A 20,793-nucleotide genomic window follows, 5' to 3' on the forward strand; every position below is an offset into this window, starting at 1 on the left:
ATCTTGCCGAATCTCACCGAATCTCAGCGGAATCATGCACTTCGTGTCCTGGCAGTGGTTAGGAGTTAGAGTTGTCGATGCCGGCGCAGCAGGAGCCACGGGGGGATGCCTGGCTCTCCACGGGCAGGGAGCAGGCAGGAGTTGCGTGTTGATGGGGTGAAACCGGCTGCCACATTCCCGCAGGATGCTCTGCCAAAGGTGATGGGTGCTGCGGCTCCCCCGGGAGAGCCGTTGGGGAGCGTGGATGCCAATGCCGGCTCCGTCCTGCGTGCCCCCTGCCCGTGGCACCCTTGGGCGAGGTGATTCTGCTCGTCCGGCTTTATCCCGGCCCGGTGGCAAAGTGGGAGCATCCCTGGGCCATCAGGGTGCTGGCAGGGCCGTCCCCTGCCCACGCCATGCCAACACTGGCATTAGGTGGTGTCCCCACCCAGGGAGCCCCCAGATCCAGTGTCACGCACTGCAGAGGTTCCCTGCCCAAGGTGGGCTGCTCAGGGGTGCAATGAGTTTGCTCAGCCTCAGCTCTCCATCCTGTGATGGCTGAGGCAGGGAGAGAGGGGAAGGGGGCGAAAGGGAGCTCAACATCTCCTGGCTGCCCTCCTTGATCCCATCTGCCCCTTAAAAAAAAAAAAAAAAAAGAAAAAATATAAAAAATTAAGGTAAAATAAAAAATAAATAAATAAATAATAAAAAATTTAAAAGTAAATAAAACAAAAAGATAAAAAAATAAAATAAAATAAAAATAAATAATAAATTTAAAGTGAATAAAATAAAAAAGATAAAAAATTAAAGTAAAATAAAATAAATAATAAAAAAATTTAAAAGTAAATAAAATAAAAATATAAAAAGTAAAATAAAAAATAAATCATAAATAAATTTAAAGTGAATAAAATAAAAAAGATAAAAAATAAAGTAAAATAATATAAAATAAATTATAAAAAAATTTAAAAGTAAATAAAAAGATAAAAAATTAAAATAGAATAAAAAATAAATAATAAATAAATGTAAAGTGAATAAAATAACAAAGATAAAAATTAAAGTAAAATAAAATAAAAATTAAAAAAAAGATAAAAATAAAGTAAAATAATAAAGAAAAATAATCAAATAAAGAAAAATAATAAAATGAAAATGGAAGTAAAACCCCAGGTAAATAACAGAAGGAAATAGACATGAAATAAACCAAGAAACTAAAGTAAAAATAAAAATAACAATTTTTTTTTTTTAAAGTAAATAAATAAATAAAATGAAAGCACATGCCCAAAATAAAAAAAAAAACCAGCCACGCTAAGCCAAGCTAAGAGGCAGTTCGACCCAGCAAGAGAGCCGGGACCGGCCCCAGGTAGCCGCAGCCCCCGGGCGGGGCGGGGGGGGCCGGCAGGTGCCGGGGCCGCCCCTCGGCTGGCGGGGCCGGGGCGCGGCGGAGCCCAGCCCGCCGGGGCGGGGGGGGGGGAGGCGTTAACAGCGTAATAACGCCCCGGAGAAGTTGCAAACGGCGAAGAGCAGCAGCGGTAGAAGAGGGGAGGGGGGGAAGACCCAAAAAAAAAAAAACCCCAAAAAACCATCACCCCCCACCCGACCCCGACCCAGCCGCTCCGGCCCGCACCCCCGCCATGGGCAACGCGGCCGGGGGCATGGAGGGGGGGGCTGCGGGGCGGGAGAGCCGCGACAACCGGCTCCCGGTGCCCCCCCCGGCCGCCGCCGCCGCCCCGCCGCCCGCCCGGCAGCCCATGCCCGCCGCCGCCGAGCTGGAGGAGCGCTTCGGCCGTGTCCTGGTGAGTCTGGGGGGGACAGCCCTGCTTCGGGGGGGGACCCCTGCTTCGGGGGGGGACACCTCTGCTTCGGGGGGGGGCGGCCCCGAAATCTGCCCGGGCTTTTTATGAGCATCGTTATGGTTATTGTAGTTGTGCCGGGGTTTATTACCGTCATATTGTCGTATCCTATCATTGTATCTATTATTTAATTTGATTTTTATGCATGATTTTCAGTCTTAATCATAATTTTTCTTCTCCCACCTCGTTACTCACGGGGATGCTCGACCCTGCCCGGGGGATGCTCGACCCTGCCCGGGGGATGCCCCCCAGCCGGTGCTGCCTCCCCGGTGCTCTCATGGGGTTTTTTTTTGGGGGGGGGGGGGGAAGCCAGCCCTGAACTCTTGGGGTGACCCCGGCTCACCGGGATGCTCCGCCATGGCGGGGAGCCGGCAGGGCCCGGAGCCGGCAGCGTGCTGCAGGCAGCCGGTGCGGCGGATGGCAAAGCTCTTGGCTCACCTCCTTCCTCCTCCTCCTCCTCCTCCTCCCCGATGCCGTTGTCCCCAGGAGAAAAAACCACCGGCATCGCTCCCGGCCTCCCCAGCTCCGGCCATGGGGTGAGCAGCGGGCGATGCCGAAACGGCGTTCCCGTGGGATGGCAGCTCCTTGAAACGCTCGGAGCTGCAGGAGATCAGCGCCTGCCTGCTCCTCTCCGTCCTTGAGCGGGGCCGGACGGACGTGACCTTCGTGCCGGGCCGGCCGCGGTCCCACCACGGGAGCCGGTGCACGGTCCATCCTGTATCTGTGCCCTCCCCAAAAATGCTCCGTGGTGGAGGGTCGGGCTGGGAGTGGGGAAAAAAATTGCTGCTTTAATCCCTTGATCCCCCGGGCGGGAGATGGAGCACATTTGCCGACTCCGTGCTGGGAGCGGACGCGGGCAAAAGCTCCCGCGCCTGCCGGCACGCCGGGATCTGTTTGGTGGGATCCACCATCCCAGCCCCCAGCGCAAATTATTTGGAAGCTTTTTTATCTCGTGGCATTTAATAGGAGGATTATTTGGGAGCAGGCATCGCAGCCGGAGCCGCTGCCGCTTCTCTCCCACCGGCAGCATCAGTTCCAGCTTGGCCTGGCTGAGGGGGGATGATGGCGAAGGGCTTTGCAAGGTGGGGATCCGCATGGGACCCCCAAAATCCCCAAGGATGGGGCTTTGCCGTGGGACGCCCATCGCCGTGGGCGCAGAGGGCAGCGGGTGGCTGAGCTGGGTGGCAGTGCCTGTGATGGCTCCTGGGTGACGCGGTGGCGGTGACGGGTGGCCGGGGACCTCGGGGTGCTTCCGCTGCTGCTGTGAGGCCTCAGGAAACGGTGCTTTCTGCCCGGCTGGGTGGCGGCAGGTTGGAAATCCTAAGCCAAAAAAACGATCAGAAAAGGGGAAAACGATGCTCCAGACCCTCGCCGCCACCTGGACCCCCTCCGTCCCAAGGGAAAGCCCTTTCCCGGGAGCTGGGGGGGTCCCAGGGGGCTGGGTTTGGGCCAGACAGGAACCGGGCATCTTGTGAAATCGGCTGTCCCAATCTCGCTTCCTCCTTTTGCAGGTTCCCTTCCCTCTTCTGATGGCCAGGGGGGGCAGCGGGACCCCCGAGGGGACAGGGATGGGGGGGGTCCCTCCACCCTTTCCCACCCCAACTATGTTCCTTGACTTGGGATTCAATTTTTCCGCCTCCTGAGCTTGTGAGATCGGTGATGGAGCAGGAGGTGATGGGTTGGGAATCTCCTGGTGGGGCGTGATCTGGATCCGGCACGTTGCCACAGCTACGGCGATGTTGTGAGAGCATGTTGGTGCAAACCAGTTTTGGGCTGGATATCCCAAACTGGGAGAGCTTGTGGGGCAAAGCCTGGCAGAAAAGCCAATGGTGGAGCCCAGGGGATCCAAACTACCACCAGGAAGGGGATGGATAAACCCATCGCATGCCAAGAAATGGGGAATTTAGTTTTAATCCCCCAAAATTGGCTTCTTCCCAGCTAGGGCACTGTGGCAGATGCCGCTTTGGCAGAGCAACGGGAGGGCTGTCCCCGTACCAAGCAGTTTGGGATGTGCCGACGTGGCTTTTTGGGACGGAGCAGAGGAAAGGAGCAGCTTTGCTGCCAGGATGGGGATGCTCAGATGCTCCCACCCGGAGCAGTCGGGATTTTCCCCCCTTTGCACATTAAAAGGTAGCAATCAGGAATATATAAATGAACCTGTGAATCGAAGGTGTGGTGGAGGTGAAGCTGGGAGGGTTCGGCTGGAGCCTTCGGCTGGTGGCCGATGGGGACGGGGTCTGCTCCGGCTGGAAGGTTTTGCTGGCGAGGACTTTGCTGCCGCTTCTCCTGGGACCTGGAGGAGAGAGCGGCAAACGTCACTGCTGCAGATGTTTGCAGATGTTTGCAGATGTGCTATTGGCCCTGGCAGTGGGACTGGTCACCAGTGAACCCTGGCTGCCGTGTCAGCCTCAGCTCAACTGGGAAAGAAAACTGATGCTCGGCTTTCTGCTGGATCTGGCCCCAGCTTGGCGCTGGCACGGTGGCCAGGTCCGGCTGGGTGCCACGGGGGCTGCGGTGGGGTGTCCCCACGGGGAACATGTGCCCTGGGTGGGAAGCGAAGCAGCCTGTGAACTGAGGGCTGCTGTATGTGGCTGGATCACGCCCTGGGTGAATGGGGAGGATGTCCCGGCACAGGGAATGCCCTGGGTGACTGGATCAGGCTCTGGCTGAATCAGGAGGGCATCCTGGTGCAGGGATCCCCCCACATTGCTGGATCAGTCCCCCCACATTGCTGGATCAGGCCCTGGCTGAATCAGGAGAGTGTCCCAGTGCAGGAATCCCCCCCATATCCCTGGATCTGGCCCTGGCTGACTTAGGGGGACATGCCAGCACAGGGATCCCATCGTGCGTGGGCACAGGGATCCCCTCGTGCGTGGGCACAGGGTGGGCAGGCAGGCACCGAGCGGGAATGCGGGTGCGGTGGCTGGATCAGGCTCGTCTCCTCAGCCTGTGAAAGCAGCTTCTGCTTGTTCTTAAAATAGAGCCGGGAGCAGCAGGCGGTAGTGGCCGCCCATCCCTTAGCTGCTCCTCACCACCCTTGCAGCAGGATCTGGCCATCAGCGGGGACCCGTCTGCTCCTCCACTGGCTTGTCCCTGCCTGGCATGTGGTGGATTTGGGACCTGGCCGGATCCAGGGACTCCCTGGTGGGCTGAGCTGGTCCTGGGAGCATCACCCAGCCTGGCTTGCTGCATGCTGGGGGATAGGAGAGCCTTGGGTGGGCCAGATCCTGCTGGGTGCCTGGTGCTGAGCCCTGGGAAGAGGCAGGAGGATGGGTCCGGTGGCAGTCAGGGTCACTGCAGGGGACACCATGGGAGGGCTGGTGCTGCAAGGCTGGGGATGCCCCAAACCCCCTTGGGTGGGAGCGTCGTGCTCCATGGCCACGAGGGATGGAGCATCCCAGGAGCAGGGTGGTCCATTGGCCACCAGCCCGGGCACCTGGTGACAATAGTCCTTCCCGTGGCCAACTGGTCGGTGGAGGCCCCTAAACTGCCATCTCAGGGCCGGTCTGGCCCCTTCCCTGCAGTAGGCAGGGTTGGTACCCAATGTCTAGACCGGGATGCTCTCCTGTGCCACGTGCCATCGAGGCTTTCTGTGCCCGCTCTATGGATGCACACCCGGCACATGGCCCAGAAACGATGCTCCCTGGGTTCAGCCTGGTTTTCGCTCAAGCCCATCGGTGTTTTGCAGAGCAAACACTTCCGTAAAGGATGCTGTTAATTTTTTTGTGCTGGGGTTTGATGCAGAGCCCGGCTTCGCTCAGCTCTGCCTGCTCACATGCGGAACAAAAAGAAGGTGTCTGACAGCCAAAATAGCTCCATCCCCACCCCCGGCAGCAGCCCCGGTGCTGCGGGTGCTGTGATATGAAAAGGTCTTTTCGTACCGGAAGATAATGTAGGTGCTGCTTTGCCTCCCCCCCAGTCTCAGTTTCAGGTATTGGGTTAAGCCCAGCTCAACCCCGCAGCAAACCCACCCTGAGATGGGGGGGGTGGTCCCAGCCGGCCACATCCTGGCACGGGACATGGGTGGGATGGCACCGTGGGCTGCGTGGCACCACGTGTCCCAGGAGAGTTGGTGGGGGACATTTGGTGGCACCCGTTCAGTAACGCGGTGGGCTGTGATGCTGCTGGCAGGCTGGGCGAGGGGGGGGGAATGATGCGGAAGTCCCACGCTGGGGTGGGGTGAGGGTGCTGAGTGCTGGATGAGGGGAGGTAGGATGTGGCTGCTAGGGACAAGTCCCCATGGCTGCTCCATCCTTGTCCCCCAAGGAGGAAGAGGAGGAGGACCAAATCCTTCCTCTGCCACCTCCGGGGTGCTCGGCTGCTGCCCTGCCCCACATCTCCCACCCTGCCCCACATCATCCATCCTGCTCCACACCTCCTGCAGCACTGGTCCCCCCCTCCTCGGCAGGAAATGAGAACCGGTTTCTTCGTGCTGCTGGCTGACGTGGGGGACCACAGCGGAGCCACTTCCTGCCCCCCCCGGCACAACATGCCCGCCCGGGGCCATGGCGGGACGCAGCCACCACCCAGTTTGTACCCAAACCGTGCCACATCCTGCCACCCGGCCCAGCCCTGCTTGCGAGGAAGGGACCGCAGGGCTCGGTGGCAGAGCCACCTCCATAGGGACAACCCCAGCATCCCCCTGCCCCGCCTGCATCCTTGCGGCAGGGAGCCCACGGGAGGGCCTGTCCCACCGGTGACGCTTGGTCCTGGTTTTTCTAGGTCCCATACGTGGTCCCTGGAAGAGGTGGTCCACGTGGTGGGTGCTGCCGTGCCCTCTCTGCTGAGGGCACCCAACAGAGTGTCCCATGGGGCGGTGCCATGGATGCTGCTGGAGCCCCGGGTGGGGTGTTTGGGTGCGTGGTCCCTCTCGGCACAGCCCTGTCCCTTGGCCTGGCCCTCCTGGAGGGTCTCATCCACCCCAAGGATGGCAGCTTGGGGACCATGAGGACGGGGCTGCCCAGCAAAGGGGACATCCAGGTGTTGCTGCCACCTTGCCCATCCCGGGATCCGGCAGCTCCGGTGCGGCCCCAGCAGCTTTGCAACGAGGCTATTTCTGACCCCGCAGCCTAATTTTACCCTCCCCACCCAGCTCTCTGTGCGAACTGTCCCCTGGCTAAATCCAGCCGAGTGCTGGCTCCTCTCTGCCCACGTCTCTTGCGAAAGCAGCTCGACAGGTCCTCGGTGGAGGTGGGCGGTGAGGTTTCTGCTCCTGCTCACCACCGTGACACCTCTCCTCTTGGACCTGCTGCTCTGTGGGCAACCAAACCCCTTTCCCCAAGGACGTGGGTGTCCCAGGAGTGCATGCTCCCCACATGCCCATCCTTAACCCAAAACTGGAAGGTAAGGGTGACTTGGGGCTGTCCATCACCTCCATGTGCCATCGTGCCAGCTTGCCTGGGCTCTCCAGGCCAGCAGCAGTCTCAGTTCCTGCTTTTCCCTGGGGGCCGGATCACCAAGAAATGGGTCTTTTGGGAAAATAAATTGCCGTGAGCCGAGCTGAGCACCCAGCATGGCCCAGGCATGGTGGGTGCCCCATTAAAGGCTCTGCTGGTCATCCCATGGTGTCCCTCAGGGACCCGCTGTATCCCCGAGCACCCCAGAGGCAGGGGCTGCACCCGGGGCGTCCCATAGCTCCCAGCCATCGCATGGAGCAGTTTTGGCAGCCGCCTTGTGCCGTTCAGAGAGCGGAAACCACGTCACATCCTGACGGGGTGGCCCCGGGGGGGTTGGCGGGGGCCAGGGTTGTGCAACAGTGGCACGGAGGAACATGGTGACACGCTAGTCCCTGCACTGACATCATGTCTCTAAAGAAACACTGATTTCACCAGCCAGGCTCGTCACGCACCTGCGGCAGGGGCACTCGGAGGTGACCGTCACACTCAAGCAGGACCCAGACTCCTGGGTTCCTCAGCTGTGTCACCAGCTTGTGTCCCTGTCCCTCACCCCAAGTGGCTCTGCTGGGACTGGGCTGGCTGAGGCTGGGAGCATCACACACTCGTGACATGGATGGACGGGTCCAATTTTTCCTTCTGTCCCCTATTAACACCCCCTGCCCTCCACCTTGGGGACCCCCAGGTGGGGGCATTGCTGATGGGTCCCTGGCTGGTGGGATGCTAACAACCTGGAGATGGTGGTGTCCCCATCCTCCCACCGATGTCCCCATCATCCCACCACTGAGCAAGGACACCCAGTGCTGGACGAGCTGGGGTGCTACAGCCCTGGGGGGTGTTTTCGGCGGTGACCCCCCACCCTGACACCTATCACCCCGCAGAACTCCATGAACCTGCCCCCAGACAAGATGAAGCTGCTCAACCAGTATGACAACGAGAAGAAGTGGGAGCTCATCTGCGACCAGGTGAGGTCCGGGTGTCGCGGCATCCCCAGCGCCGTCCCTGTCCCCGAGCACCGCTCGCAACGTGGGCATCAACTCGGCATATGCCGAACGCCAACATCCATCTCTGTTAGAGAGACAGCGTGTTGTTAACCTGATTAAACATTGATGCGCGACCATCTGCAGCGCGGGGGGGGGGGGGGGCGGGGGGGGACACATGGTGGCTGCCACGTCCCCGTGCTGCGGGCGGGTGGCCTGGTTTCAGCCTCTCTCCGGGGCTCGTAGGAACGTTTCCAGGTGAAAAACCCACCGTCCGCCTACATCCAGAAGCTGAAGAGCTACTTGGACACGGGTGGTGTAAGCAGGAAGGTGAGGGCTCCCCCTTGCACCCCTCGTCCCCATCCCAGGTCGGGCGCAGGGACGGTGCCAACGGCTCTCCCTGTCCCCCAGTTCAAGAGGCGAGTGCAGGAGTCGACGCAGGTGCTCCGGGAGCTGGAGATTTCCTTGAGGACCAACTACATCGGGTAAGGAAGAGGGACCTGGGAGGTGTCCTCATTGTCACCTGGCTGCTGCTGCTGTCCCCGGCATTGCTGGGGCAGGGACTGGTGTGCCGGTGGCTTCTGGCTGTGGGGGTGACAGCAGGATGTGGAGGCTGGTGGCCTCATCCTGCCCCTCTGGGGTGGCTCTGATGGAAGGACGGGGGTCCTGAATCAGCCAGCTGTGCCATGGTTGCTGTAGGACCCCATTTTGGCTCTGCCAGGTGGGTGCCACCATGGTACCGCCTGGGTGCCAGGATGGAGCCTGGTGCCCACCCTGGGTACCCCGGCCCCCCGTGGGTGCCCATGGTCCTGCCACCCACGGCTGGGCTGTCCTGTTGTGGTGGCAGCAGTGGCAGCGGAGCCCTTGGGCTGTGTCCCTTGGGGCACCAGGAGGTGGGGTCAGCATGGCACCCACCTGCCTTGGAGAGGTGCCATCTCATGGTGCCACCTCATGTCCCCAGCGTGTCCCACCCTCACTGGGGACCTCTGGCCAGCGGGTGGCTCTGCTGGGGCATCTGGGGGGGGGGGGAAGGGAGGATGAGGAAGGCTGGTGGAGCCTACTAACCCCCTGCACCCCACAGCTGGGTCCAGGAGTTCCTCAACGAGGAGAACAAAGGGCTGGACGTGCTGCTGGAGTATCTCGCCTTCGCCCAGTGCTCCGTCGCGTACGTCCCCACCGGGTCCCCCTTCCCCAAGGCTGGGATCAGCCTTCCCTGGGACTCAGGGGGGCTACGGGGGGGGGGGGGGGGTCCCTGGGGGTGCTGTCCCCTGTCATCGGAGTGATGGAGCTAAGGATGCTCCATGGCTGGGGTTGAACACGGCATCCCCGACACCCCCAGCCCCGGGGACCCCAGAGGGCTGTTTGCCCGTCTCAGGGTGCCACGTCTCACCCGTCCCCGTGTCCCCGTGGGTCACCAGGTATGACATGGAGAGCGCCGAGAACGGCAGCCCAGGCTCCGACAAGGGCAAGGGCTTGGAGCGGTCGCTGGAGGACCTGAGCAAAAGCAGCTCCTTGTCCCCCACCCAGGGTTCCTCCAAAGTGCGGCACCTCACCGTCAGGTATCGCGTGGTCCCGTCCCCAGCTGTCCCCCTTCCCTGTCTCCGCGCCGTGTCCTCCCCCTGCTCTCCGCCTCGCTGCACCCCCGGCCGCATCGTGCTCGGAGAGGGACTCGGCAGGGAGACGCAGGCCTGGTCCTAAAAATGGGTCCCCATCGCTGGTTTGGGGGGGACAAAGCCACGTCCCCCTGCGTGCGCAAAGGATAAAGCCTGCCGGGAGCTGGGCTGGATCCGTGCCCCCAGCCCGGCACCGCGACCGTTGTGGGATGCTCTGGGTAAAACCCAAGAATAATCAAAAATTGGAAGTGCTTGAGATTTTGGGCGAGCAAATCACACCCACCCACCGACACCCCCCCCCCGGTTTAAAACTGGGGTGGAGGAATGGGCCTGCGCCCCCCCCCCCAGCCAGTCCCGGTGGCTGGTGGCTCTCGCTTGGTGCCGCTCGCCCCCGCAGCCCCCTTCTAACCCCGCTCTTCTCTTGCACGCTGCCGGGGGGACGCGCTGACGGTAGGTGACGGGCCCGGGGCGCTGGCGTGACGGGGACGCCCCGGCGGGACCCTGCTGCTGGTCACCGGCATTGGGGACCTTGCCTGTGGGGCATCCCCGGTGGGCAGGGGGGGGTCCCAGGGGACACCCCGCCGCGGTCACCCCGGGAGCCTTAACGTGGCACCCTGGGGACCGTGGGGGTCCCTCACCGCCTGCCAGCAGCTCCGGAGGAGCCGGGGCGTCCCCCCCCAGCCCCAGGGACAGGTCAGGAGTGACGTGGCACCCGCAGGGGGTCCCAGCCCTTGTCCCCCCCACCCGTGTCCCCAAGCCTGGGTGTCCCAGGGGCAACGCGGGAGCCCCGTTTCTCCCTCCTGTCCTGCAGGCTCTAACGCTCCTCCAGCTGCTGCCTCTCGAACCAGCACATCCACACCCTCCTCCGCCACGTTCACCCCAGCGTCCCCTACGGCGCCCCGGGCAGCGATGGGGACAGTAGCCCCAGGTCACCCGGCAGCTCCTACCCACCCCGGTGAGCCTCCGAGACCACCCATGCACACGAGGGACACCCGACCTCCATCCTGCCCCCCCCATCACCCCACCACCCCGAGGGCTTGTAGATGGGGATGGACCTGGGGGGTCTCTCCTATGGGGTCGCAAATGCCCGGGTCCCCTGGTGTCATCCCCCGCCCCTGCTGCCACCCATCCGTGCGCTGCCCCCCTCCCTGCTTGCGCTGTGCCCCCTGGCCACCTCCCCGGCCCCCGCTCAGCCGCCCTCTCGCCCGCCCAGGCTGAACCCCTCGCACAGCAGGAAGACGCTGAGGAACTCCCGCCTCGTCAGCCAGAAGGACGACGTCCACGTCTGCATCATGTGTCTCCGCGCCATCATGAACTACCAGGTGGGAGAGGGCGGCGTCCTCGGGGACCCACCTGGGGCTCCCCAAAATCTCCAGCCCCTGCGGCGCCATTTTCGGGGTCAGGGTTTGGGGTGGGACCCGTTCGCCGTCCTCTTACTCTGAGATGTCCTCACTCAACCTCATGTCTGGTGGGGACGTGGCATAGGGATGTCCCAAGGTCCCGGAGCATCCCTGGGTGGGGACAGGAGGACACATGACCCCGTTAATGTTCCCTTTCCCCCCAAAGTCTGGCTTCAGCCTGGTGATGAACCACCCAGCCTGCGTCAATGAGATCACCCTGAGCCTCAACAACAAGAATGCCAGGTAGGACCCGTCCCCCTGTCCCCTCGCTCGCCCCGTGGCCCTGACCCCCTCACGCCCCATGTCTCCGCAGGACCAAGGCACTGGTGCTGGAGCTGCTGGCCGCTGTCTGCCTGGTCCGAGGTGGCCATGACATCATCCTGGCCGCCTTCGACAACTTCAAGGAGGTGAGTCCCCAGCAGGGACGCACAGTCCCCACGTTGACACCCGTGCTCTGGCTGGGTTCGTGCCTCAGTTTCCCTATCTGTGGCAGAGCCCTGCATCATCAGGGGATCCTCCATCTTGAAAATGCCCATCCCGTGACTTGCTTGGGGATGCTCCTGCTGTTGGGCTCGATGTCCCCATGCCAGCACGTGTCCCCAGGGCCACGTCCCAGCCAGACTGGGTGCTGGGCAGCACCCATCAGGGTTGGGATGGCATCACCGGTGGGTGCCTTCTGCCCTGCCACCCCCCTGGGTGCCCACCCTGGCCATGTCCCCCCCTGGCCCTCAGCCCCCTGCTCCCACCCCAGGTCTGCGGGGAGAAGAACCGCTTCGAGAAGCTGATGGAATATTTCCGAAATGAGGACACCAACATCGACTTCATGGTGAGTGGCTGGCAGGGCTGGTGCTCTGCTGTCCCCAGGGCACTGTGTCCCCATGGGTGGCCGAGCCACCATGCTGTCCTGGGGGTGCCACGTCCCAAGGGCTGCCCAGCCGTTGTGCTGTCCCCAGGGCATTGTGTCCCCAAGAGGTTCTGAGCCACAGAACTGTCCTCAGGGCATCATGTCCCCAAGGGCTGCTGAGCCACTGGTCCTTCCCCAGGTCCCTAGGACTGTGAAACCACCATGAATTCCCCAGGGGCACCATGTCCCCAAGGGCCACCGATCCGCTGTGCAGTCCCCGGGGCACCGAGTCCCCAAGGACTACCAGGTCACCGTGCCATGCTGGTGACCACACTGAGCCTATGCCCATCCCGCAGGTGGCCTGCATGCAGTTCATCAACATCGTGGTGCACTCGGTGGAGAACATGAACTTCCGCGTCTTCCTGCAGTACGAGTTCACCCACCTGGGGCTGGACCAGTACCTGGAGGTGGGTGATGCTGCACCGCCCCGGTGCTAGAGGTGGGTGGGTGCTGGCGGGGGGGGGTGGGTACCACCGGCCGTGATGGTGCCACCGGCTTTCCCATGGCAGTGCCTCCGTCTCACCGAGAGCGACAAGCTGCAGGTGCAGATCCAAGCCTACCTGGACAACGTCTTTGACGTGGGGGCCATGCTGGAGGACTCGGAGACCAAGACGGCCGTGCTGGAGCACATGGAGGAGCTGCAGGAGCACGTCAGCCAGGTGGGACGTGGGCGCGTGGGCAGGAGCTGCTGACGCAAGCCCTGAGGGAGGGCCGGGGATGGGGCTGAGCGACGTCGCCTCGTCCTCCGCAGTTGACAGAGAAGCTGCAGGATGCGGAGAACGACTCCATGGCCAAGATAGCGGAGCTGGAGAAGCAGCTGAGCCAGGCGCGGCGGGAGCTGGAGGCTCTGCGGGTGAGCACCCGTGGGTGCTACGATACTGGAGAAAGGGATGGGTGCCTGGGGGACCGGGGTTTAAGGGGTGCAGTGGGACACCAGCGATGTGCCGGGGCTTGTCACCGCTGCAGGAGCAGCTGAGCCCGCCGCGGCCACCCAGCCCGCCGGCCCCGCAGCCCCAGGAGTGCTACCGGCTGGCGCTGGAGCGGCGGCTGGCGGAGCTGGAGGAGAAGGGGTTGGTGCAGATCCTGCGTGGGCCCGACGGAGACGTTGCCATCGAAATCGTCCCCGTCGTCATAGAAACCCCGGCGGCCCCCGTGGTTACCGGAGAGGCCACCGCCACCAGCACCACCACCATCGCCACCAGCACCACCACCACCACCGGCACAGGTACCATGGGTGCAGGGGGATGGCAGCAGCCCATGATGTCCCCTTCCCAGTGGGGACACCCGGCACAGAGGCGGGGTGGCAGCGTGTCTCTGGGCAGAGAAACTGAGGAAGGGGCGCGGGGATGTGCCCAGGGACGCAGAGTCACTCGGTGGCAGAGGGAACGTGGCGGTGGCACCGGGCCCTGCCGTGCCACCATCATCTCACCCACGTCTTCTTTCTGTTGCAGATGCTCCAGCTCCAGCCCCATCTCCCCCACCAGCACCCGACGCCCCCCCACCTCCTCCTCCTCCTCCCCCCCCACCGCTGCCGGGGGCTGAGCCCGGCCCCCCGCCGCCCCCCGCACCCCCACTGCCTGCAAGCACTGGCCCCCCCCCAGCCCCTCCACTCCCGGGCGCCCAAGTGCCACCCCCACCCCCGCCACTCCCGGGGGGGCTGGAGGGCCCTGTCCCCCCCCCTCCACCACCCCCACCCCTCGGTGGGGAGCTCCCAGCCGGGCCAGGTGCCCCCCCCACTGCTGGCAGTTCAGGTGAGTTTGGCTCAGGGTCGGTGGGGACATCCCCCAGGTGAGGGCTGGGGGAACCCCAGGGTGGGTTTGGGGCCCCCCCCCACCCCGTGACGTGTCCCCCCTTCCCCGTCACCCCGCAGTGAAGGTGAAGAAGCCGATCCAGACCAAGTTTCGCATGCCCGTCTTCAACTGGGTGGCACTGAAGCCGAGCCAGATCGATGGCACCGTCTTCACCGAGCTCAACGACGAGAAGGTGCTGCAGGTGAGGACACAGGGGGAGGCCGGGGGGGTCGGGTGCAGGGTGCTTGGCTGGGCCAGCGCCCCAGTCCATGCTGCACCCAGGCTGAGGTTGCCCCCGTGCCCACCTTGCACCCATCTGTGGTGTCGTGGCTGCTGGAGGAGCTGGGGTTTGGAGCAGCTCCTTGGCGCCATGGAGAGGGACAACATGGGATCTGCCATCCTTTTCCTGTCACCTCGTCCTTGTCCCCTTGCTCCATCCTCATCCTCACATCCTGGCCATGTCTTCTTCCTCATCTTCACCCTCTGGTCTCCTCAGCCCCTCCCTGTCCCCTTGTCCTGTCCCTGTCCTTGTCCCCTTGCTCCATTCTCGTCCCTTCCGCTTGACCTCATCCCCTTGCTCCACTTTCATCCTCTCACTCCTCCCCGCCTTGTCCCAGTCCTCTGGCCCCGTCCTCGTCCCAGATGTCCTGCATCACCTCCCCGCCGTGCCCTCAGCCCTGTCTCCCTGCAGGAGCTGGACATGAGTGACTTTGAGGAGCAGTTCAAGACCAAGGCTCAGGGCCCTGGCTTGGACATCACTGCCCTCAAGACGAAGGCCACGCAGAAGGCTCCCAGCAAGGTGACCCTCATGGAGTCCAACCGTGCCAAGAACCTGGCCATCACCCTCCGCAAGGGCGGCCGCAGCATCCAGGACATCTGCACAGCCATCGAGACGTGAGTGTCCCCTCCATGATGGGAGAAGGTCAGGAGAAGGTCGGGTGCAAGCCCAGCTACATCGAGGGGTCGGGATGGTGTGGTGTCTGCTGGGCTTGGAGGAATCATGGCACCAGCTGTGGGGATGGAGGGATGCAGGGACTGGATACGGAGAGATGGAGGGATGCGGGGACCAGCTGTGGGGATGAAGGGAAGATGGGAACCAGCCATGGGTGACAGGGGCGATGGAGGGACCTGCTGCAGGGTCTGACTGCACTGGGGGTTTCCCACCACCCGCAGGTATGACCAGCAAGCTCTGAGCCTCGACTTTCTGGAGCTGCTGCTGCGCTTCCTGCCCACCGAGTACGAGCGGACGCTCATCGGGAAGTTCGAGCGGGAGCAGCAGCCGCCGGAGGAGCTCTCAGACGAGGACCAGTTCATGATCCGCTTCAGCAAGATCCCACGCCTGGCTGAGCGCATGAACGTCATGATCTTCCTGGGCAACTTCAATGACACGGCCCAGCTGCTCATGCCGGTGGGTGTTGGGTGTGGGGGCACGTGGGGTGGCTACGGGTGGGGGGGGGCTGCAAGGGGGTGGCTTCCTGCGGCGAGACTCACACGCTTCTCCTCCCACCCACAGCAACTCAACGCCATCATCGCCGCCTCCATGTCCCTCAAGTCCTCCAGCAAACTGCGCAACATCCTCGAGGTGAGGAGCTTGGGGCGCGGTGGCCCTGACGGGGGGACGGGTGCGCGCAGGGTGCTGCCAGCGTGACCGTAGGCACTGTACCCACCCTGGGATGCCCCATCTGTGCCGGATCGTGTCCCCAAGCCGTTGTGTCTCTGCAGATTGTCCTGGCCTTTGGGAACTACATGAACAGCAGCAAGCGTGGAGCAGCCTATGGCTTTCGGCTGCAGAGCCTGGATGCGGTAGGGTCGGCGCGGGGCTGCCCGGTGTGCTGGTGTATAGGGGCACTGTCACTGCCTTGGGATCAGCTTTGGGGATGGAGGGACACAGGGACCGGCTGTAGAGAAGGAGGGACATGGGAACCTGCTGTGGGGATGGAAGGATGAAAGGATCAGCTATAGGGGTGGAGGAACACGGGATTCAGCTATGGGGAAGAAGGTATGCAGGCACTATCTATAGGGTTTGGAGAGGCATGGGGAGGAGCTATAGGGATGCAGGGGCCAGCCATGGGGACGGAGGGACACAGGACTCAGCTGTGGGAATGGAGGGATGAAGAGATCATCTCTAAGGTTGGAGAGGCATGGGGAGGAGCTAAAGGGATGGACATACACAAGAACTAGCTGTGGGGTCGGAAGGATGCAGAGACCAGATACGGAGAGATGGAGGGATGCAGAACCAGCCTTGGGCAGAGAGCCACCAGAGCCTGCCCTGAGCAGGGGTGAGGTGGGATGCGGGCTGGGGCTGACGCTGCTCTCTCCCAGCTCCTGGAGATGAAGTCGACGGACCGCAAGCAAACGCTGCTGCATTACCTGGTGCGGGTGATCATGGAGAAGTACCCCGAGCTGACCGGCTTCCACACGGAGCTGCACTTCCTCGACAAGGCGGGCACAGGTAGCACCCATGGGCACCGGACTAGGGGTGTCACAGCAGGGTGCAGCCCCAGTGCGGGGGCTCCCCAAGCCTGCCCTGACCCAGGTGCTGCCCGCCCTTCCCGCAGTCTCCCTGGACAGCGTGCTGCAGGACGTGCGGAGCCTGCAGCAGGGGATGGAGCTGACCCGCAAGGAGTTCATGCGGCAGGATGACAGCCCTGTGCTCAAGGACTTCCTCAAGGTCAACTCGGAGGTGATGGAGAAGCTGCAGGCTGACAGCAAAACCGCCAAGGTGGGTGCTGGGGGTAGTGTGGGGTCATGGGGCAGGATTGGTCCCCCCCATTCCTGCACGGGGACACCCTGAGGTGCCCTCTGCTCACACCTCTGCCCCATGGGAGAGGGTCCTGGTTGGGATGTGGCTCCTGTGGGAGAGCCGGGGGGGATACGGAGGAGGATGCTGAGGTGGGAGAGGCTGGAAGGAGGCAGTGGGCAATGGAGCGGTGCTGCCTGGCCCCAGCCCCCCGGATCGGGGTGTCTCTGCCTGCAGGAGGCATACGAGTCAGCTGTGGAGTACTTCGGGGAGAACCCCAAGACCAGTCCCCCCACCACCTTCTTCCCCATGTTTATGCGCTTCATCAGAGCCTACAAGGTAGGAGGGGATGGGGGGGTGCCCTGTTTCTGGGGGCTGGAGGGGATTTGGGGTTGGGGGGGTCTGACCCCACCTTGGAGTAATCAGCAAAAGCCAGATGCAAGACGGGGCTCATGGGGCAGGGAGGCCCTGGGGCTCGGTGCTGCCCTTTGGGGCGGTCGGAGATGCTGGAGCTGGGTTGGGGTGAGCTGGGGGCTGCCGAGGAGAGGAAGGGGGGGCTGCAGTCCCACAGGAGGACCCCCCTGGCTCAGCACATCCTCCCTGCACTTCTCCCAAGAAAGCAGAGCAGGACATCGAACTGTGGAAGAAACAAGAGGCCGCAGCCAAAGAGGCAGAATCTGGCTCCCCTGGCAGCGAGGACCAGCCTGAGGTGAAGGTGACCCACATGCCTCTGTCCTGGTGGGGCAGCTCTGCTCCAGCCCTGAGAGGGCTGTGTGGTGGGGAAGGGCAAAACAGGTCCTGGTGAGGGAGAGCTGGGGGGGGGGGTGAAGATGGGGGCACCCCATCTCCTTTGGGGGTGCGGCAGAGGGTCACGCTGTTCACCCCGTGCTGTCCCCAACCACAGTTGCCCATCCAGAAAGCGAGGCGGCAGCAGATGGACATGATCGCTGAGCTGAAGAAGAAGCAGATGGTGAAGGAGCCACTCATCTATGAAGGAAAAGACGGGGCCATTGAGGACATTATTTCAGGTGAGAGATTATTTCAGGTGAGTGGCCGGGCATCCCCTCCAGGCTCCGTGCCAGCGGGGACACCCTCAGTGACGGGGGGCTGCAGGGGGCTGTCAGCCTGGAGCTGGAGGGCCACCAAGTCCCATCGTGGGGACCAAACCCACCTGTAGCACTTTCCCATCCTATGCAGCAAAGGTACTGAGTGCTCTCTACCCTGTCTCATATCTCTTCCTCCTCTTCTGCTTCTTCCTCCTCTCTCCTCCTCCTCACTGTCTCTCTGGATTGCTCTGCTCAGCTCTGAAAACTGTTCCTTTCACGGCCCGGACGGGCAAGCGCTCGTCCCGGCTCTTCTGCGATGTGAGCTTCAATGAGGAGAGTCCTCTGTAGGTAACGTGGGGGCAGCCGGGCTCGGGGTGAGGGCAGAGTGCAGGCAGGGGCTGCCAGACTTTGCCACCCTCCTGGGTTTCTCGGCCCATCGTCACCTCTGGCTGCGTGGCACATCGGCCAGACTCTGCCCCATGCTGAAAGCCAACCCTAGGGGCACCACGGCATCAGCCCCAGTCCCACGGTACGGTGCTGGGCACCGAAAGAGCCGAGGGACGGGGACCCATAGGCTGGTTGTTCGTAGCTGCTGCTCCTCCTGTCTCTGCGTGCAGCAGGTCGGGCTTCTCCTGAGCATCCTTGTACCCAAACGGGGTGACTCCTGGGCGGTGGTGGGTGACTGGGTCCCAGCCTTCACCGGGGTGGGCAGGCGTAGCTCAGCCAGCCTCTGCGCTTTCTCCCGGTGCAGATCTGCGGAACAACCCTTACCGGCGCGCAGACAAGGGCCGTGGCAGCGCCAAGAAACGGGCTGCGGGGCAGAGCCTGCAGGCGACGCCGGACATCTCGCTGTGAACGGCGCCGTCCCTGCAGCTGCCAGGACCGGGACAAGACCATCCTCCCGATGCAGATGGGATCGCAGGACGTCAACCCGCTGGCCTGGGATGACATGGGGCAAAGGGACAGTGCCCGCTCCTAGCTGCTCCAGCCGCTTAGCGCGCCAGCTCCCACCCTGCATGCCCTTGGGTCTGGCGCAGGGATCCCCCGGTGCTTGCTTAGCAATGCCTTCGAGCTCCTCTCCTCCAGGCTGGCAGGGCTGGGAGACCCTCCTGGGGATGGGCAGGGAGGGGGGAGCACAGAAAGGGCCCCAACTTGTCCTGGAAGGAAAAGAGGAGCTGCCCCATCCCTACCCCAGAGCTACTCCATCACCCACCCATCTCAGGGTCAGCCCTGCGCACTGGTGTGCCCCACTCTTCAGCTTGCTGGTGCCTTTGATTTCCCGCTGCGGGAGGGGAGGAGGGTTGTAAGCCAGGGATGCAGCAGTCCCTGCACATCCCCCCTACCTCCCCCAGCCCTTTGAGACCTGTGTTCTCCTCCGCTGCAGAGCCGAGCAGGCATGGGCTGCACCTCCTCTCCAGCGAGAGGCCTGCTGCAAAGATCCCACCCTGGGCACTTCCCATACCCCAGGAGCTGGCAGGGGTGCTATTTTACAGTCATTTTATATGTCTTCCTTAAAATTTCTCTGTGCTACGGGAGCAGGGACTGGAGCACCTATATCGAGGGTCTCACTAGGATCGTAAGGCTGCGATGAGTCTGTTCCTCACCGCAGCGGAGGCTCTGTAGCTACGACCATCAGCAGCAGGGTCAAGGATTTACTATCCTCAAGTCTCTGCGAGGTGGTACCTAGCTCTGCCCTCCTGCATCCCTGGCATCCACCTCTGCTGTCGGGGCTGGAGCCTCTCGGAGGTAACAGTGACCATCAGCCCTCGGGGAGCACGAGGCTGCTCCCCATTAGGCAGCAGCTGAAGGATGCGACATGCAGCAGGTGCTGGGCAGCCTCCAGCCCCTGCAGCAAACACCACGATCCCAGAATGCTGCAGGGTCACAGCTGAAATCACGCAGGAGAGAGGCCAGAGAGCTGCACAAGCCTCCAGATAACGCACTGGACTTGATTCCTCCCCTGCCCTGCTGCTGATCATTAAAGCCAAACCATGCACTATCGCAATTAACCTCTTAATGCATTTACTTGGTTAAACGGCCCCTGCTTGCCCTGCTGCGAGGATGCGTGGCTGCCGTGTACATTCTCGCTAGTCCCAGCTTTTAGACCAGGGTAAGTCCTCGCTGTAAGCCAGAGCAGCGACTGCTTCCTGCTGTAATTAAGATGCTAAGCGCCAACCGGCTCAGTATCACACACAAGCTCAAAGGGGAGGGAAGGGAAATGAATGCGTAACTTATAAATGCCTTTAAGCCAGAAATGTAAAACATTAACTGCTAATTTGTATACATTATTTTTATATACTGAAGGCCTGTTTAATCTAAAGCAGAACTAGTAATAAAATGACTCTAAGGATAAAGCACTTGTCTGTGAGAAGAGGTGAAGCTTTGCATGGGGGGGTGATGCTGCAGTGGATGGAGGGAGGGAGGGATGGATGCACGAGCTGCTGCTTGTTGCTTTGCTACCAATGCGTGACCTCCTGCGTAAGGAACAGCTGCCAGGAGTGGTGACCATGGTCCTTTGAGCATTTTTAAGTGGAAGACGTATTTCTGACTTGCCCATCACTGCAGCTGAGAGTAGGGTAACTTTAAGGCTCTGCTCAGCCCTGCAGATCCTTCCAGGACTGGCAGCCTCCAGGCAGGTGTAATCTAATGGGTGAAAACATGAGCAATAAGAGTGCCACAGGACAACAGAAGGGAAAAGCCAGGACTTGTGGCTCTTCCAAGGGGCAGTCCCGCTTCTTAGTACACAAGAGTCCCTAAGGAGAAGGCTACCAGACCCCAGGCACCTGCACAGACACGTACCTATCTCTGCTGAGCTACCTGGGCGAGGAGGTCACAGCTTCTGCCGTCCACAGCATGGAGGAGCAGATGGCTTGGGGAGAGGCTAGCTCCAGGCCAAAGGTCCAGGGCAAAGGCCCAACACAAGCTATTTTACAGAGCTGCTCCGTTGGGCTTTCCTCAGAGACAAGAGGTGGTTTAGTAATTCCCTAAGCTGATCTGTATCTTTACAGGAAAGTCTAGTGACAAAACACCCACCTTTTTTTGTGGACAACTGATTTGACTTCTGTGTTCACAGCACAAGCATAGGTACGTGATAGCAACGC

General features: G+C 61.6%; 1 protein-coding gene across 4 annotated transcripts; it reads left to right on the plus strand.

The window, feature by feature from the left end:
- The first annotated feature begins 656 nt into the window (after nt 1–656).
- Nucleotides 657–20,040, plus strand: FMNL1 (formin like 1). Of its 4 annotated transcripts, none has more exons than XM_075036195.1 (26): nt 658–1,769; nt 8,101–8,184; nt 8,446–8,529; nt 8,611–8,684; nt 9,281–9,364; nt 9,618–9,758; nt 11,026–11,134; nt 11,379–11,455; nt 11,526–11,619; nt 11,964–12,038; nt 12,413–12,523; nt 12,626–12,775; nt 12,868–12,969; nt 13,083–13,341; nt 13,568–13,867; nt 13,987–14,108; nt 14,598–14,800; nt 15,080–15,314; nt 15,420–15,488; nt 15,629–15,709; nt 16,229–16,358; nt 16,465–16,628; nt 16,884–16,985; nt 17,263–17,361; nt 17,551–17,674; nt 18,444–20,040. In XM_075036195.1, exons 1-26 carry the CDS (start codon nt 1,608–1,610, stop codon nt 18,545–18,547), a joined length of 3,339 nt encoding a protein of 1,112 aa, XP_074892296.1. In that variant the 5' UTR covers nt 658–1,607; the 3' UTR covers nt 18,548–20,040. The 4 variants fall into 4 exon arrangements, with proteins under 4 accessions (XP_074892294.1, XP_074892296.1, XP_074892295.1 ...); XM_075036196.1 differs by having other exon boundaries at nt 660–1,769; nt 17,263–17,355; XM_075036193.1 differs by having other exon boundaries at nt 657–1,769; nt 8,446–8,684.
- Nucleotides 20,041–20,793: the final 753 nt, after the last annotated feature.

This window comes from Buteo buteo, chromosome 9, assembly GCF_964188355.1.
Source record: "Buteo buteo chromosome 9, bButBut1.hap1.1, whole genome shotgun sequence".
Lineage (NCBI taxonomy): Eukaryota > Metazoa > Chordata > Aves > Accipitriformes > Accipitridae > Buteo > Buteo buteo.

Excerpts from the sequence above, each read along its gene's own strand:
- FMNL1 (XM_075036193.1), top strand. The coding sequence starts at position 1,608 with ATGGGCAACGCGGCCGGGGGCATGGAGGGGGGGGCTGCGGGGCGGGAG. Across the intron at positions 8,185-8,445 it reads GGGAGCTCATCTGCGACCAG|GAACGTTTCCAGGTGAAAAA; the intron begins GTGAGGTCCGGG and ends CGGGGCTCGTAG. Across the intron at positions 17,675-18,443 it reads CATTGAGGACATTATTTCAG|ATCTGCGGAACAACCCTTAC; the intron begins GTGAGAGATTAT and ends CTCCCGGTGCAG.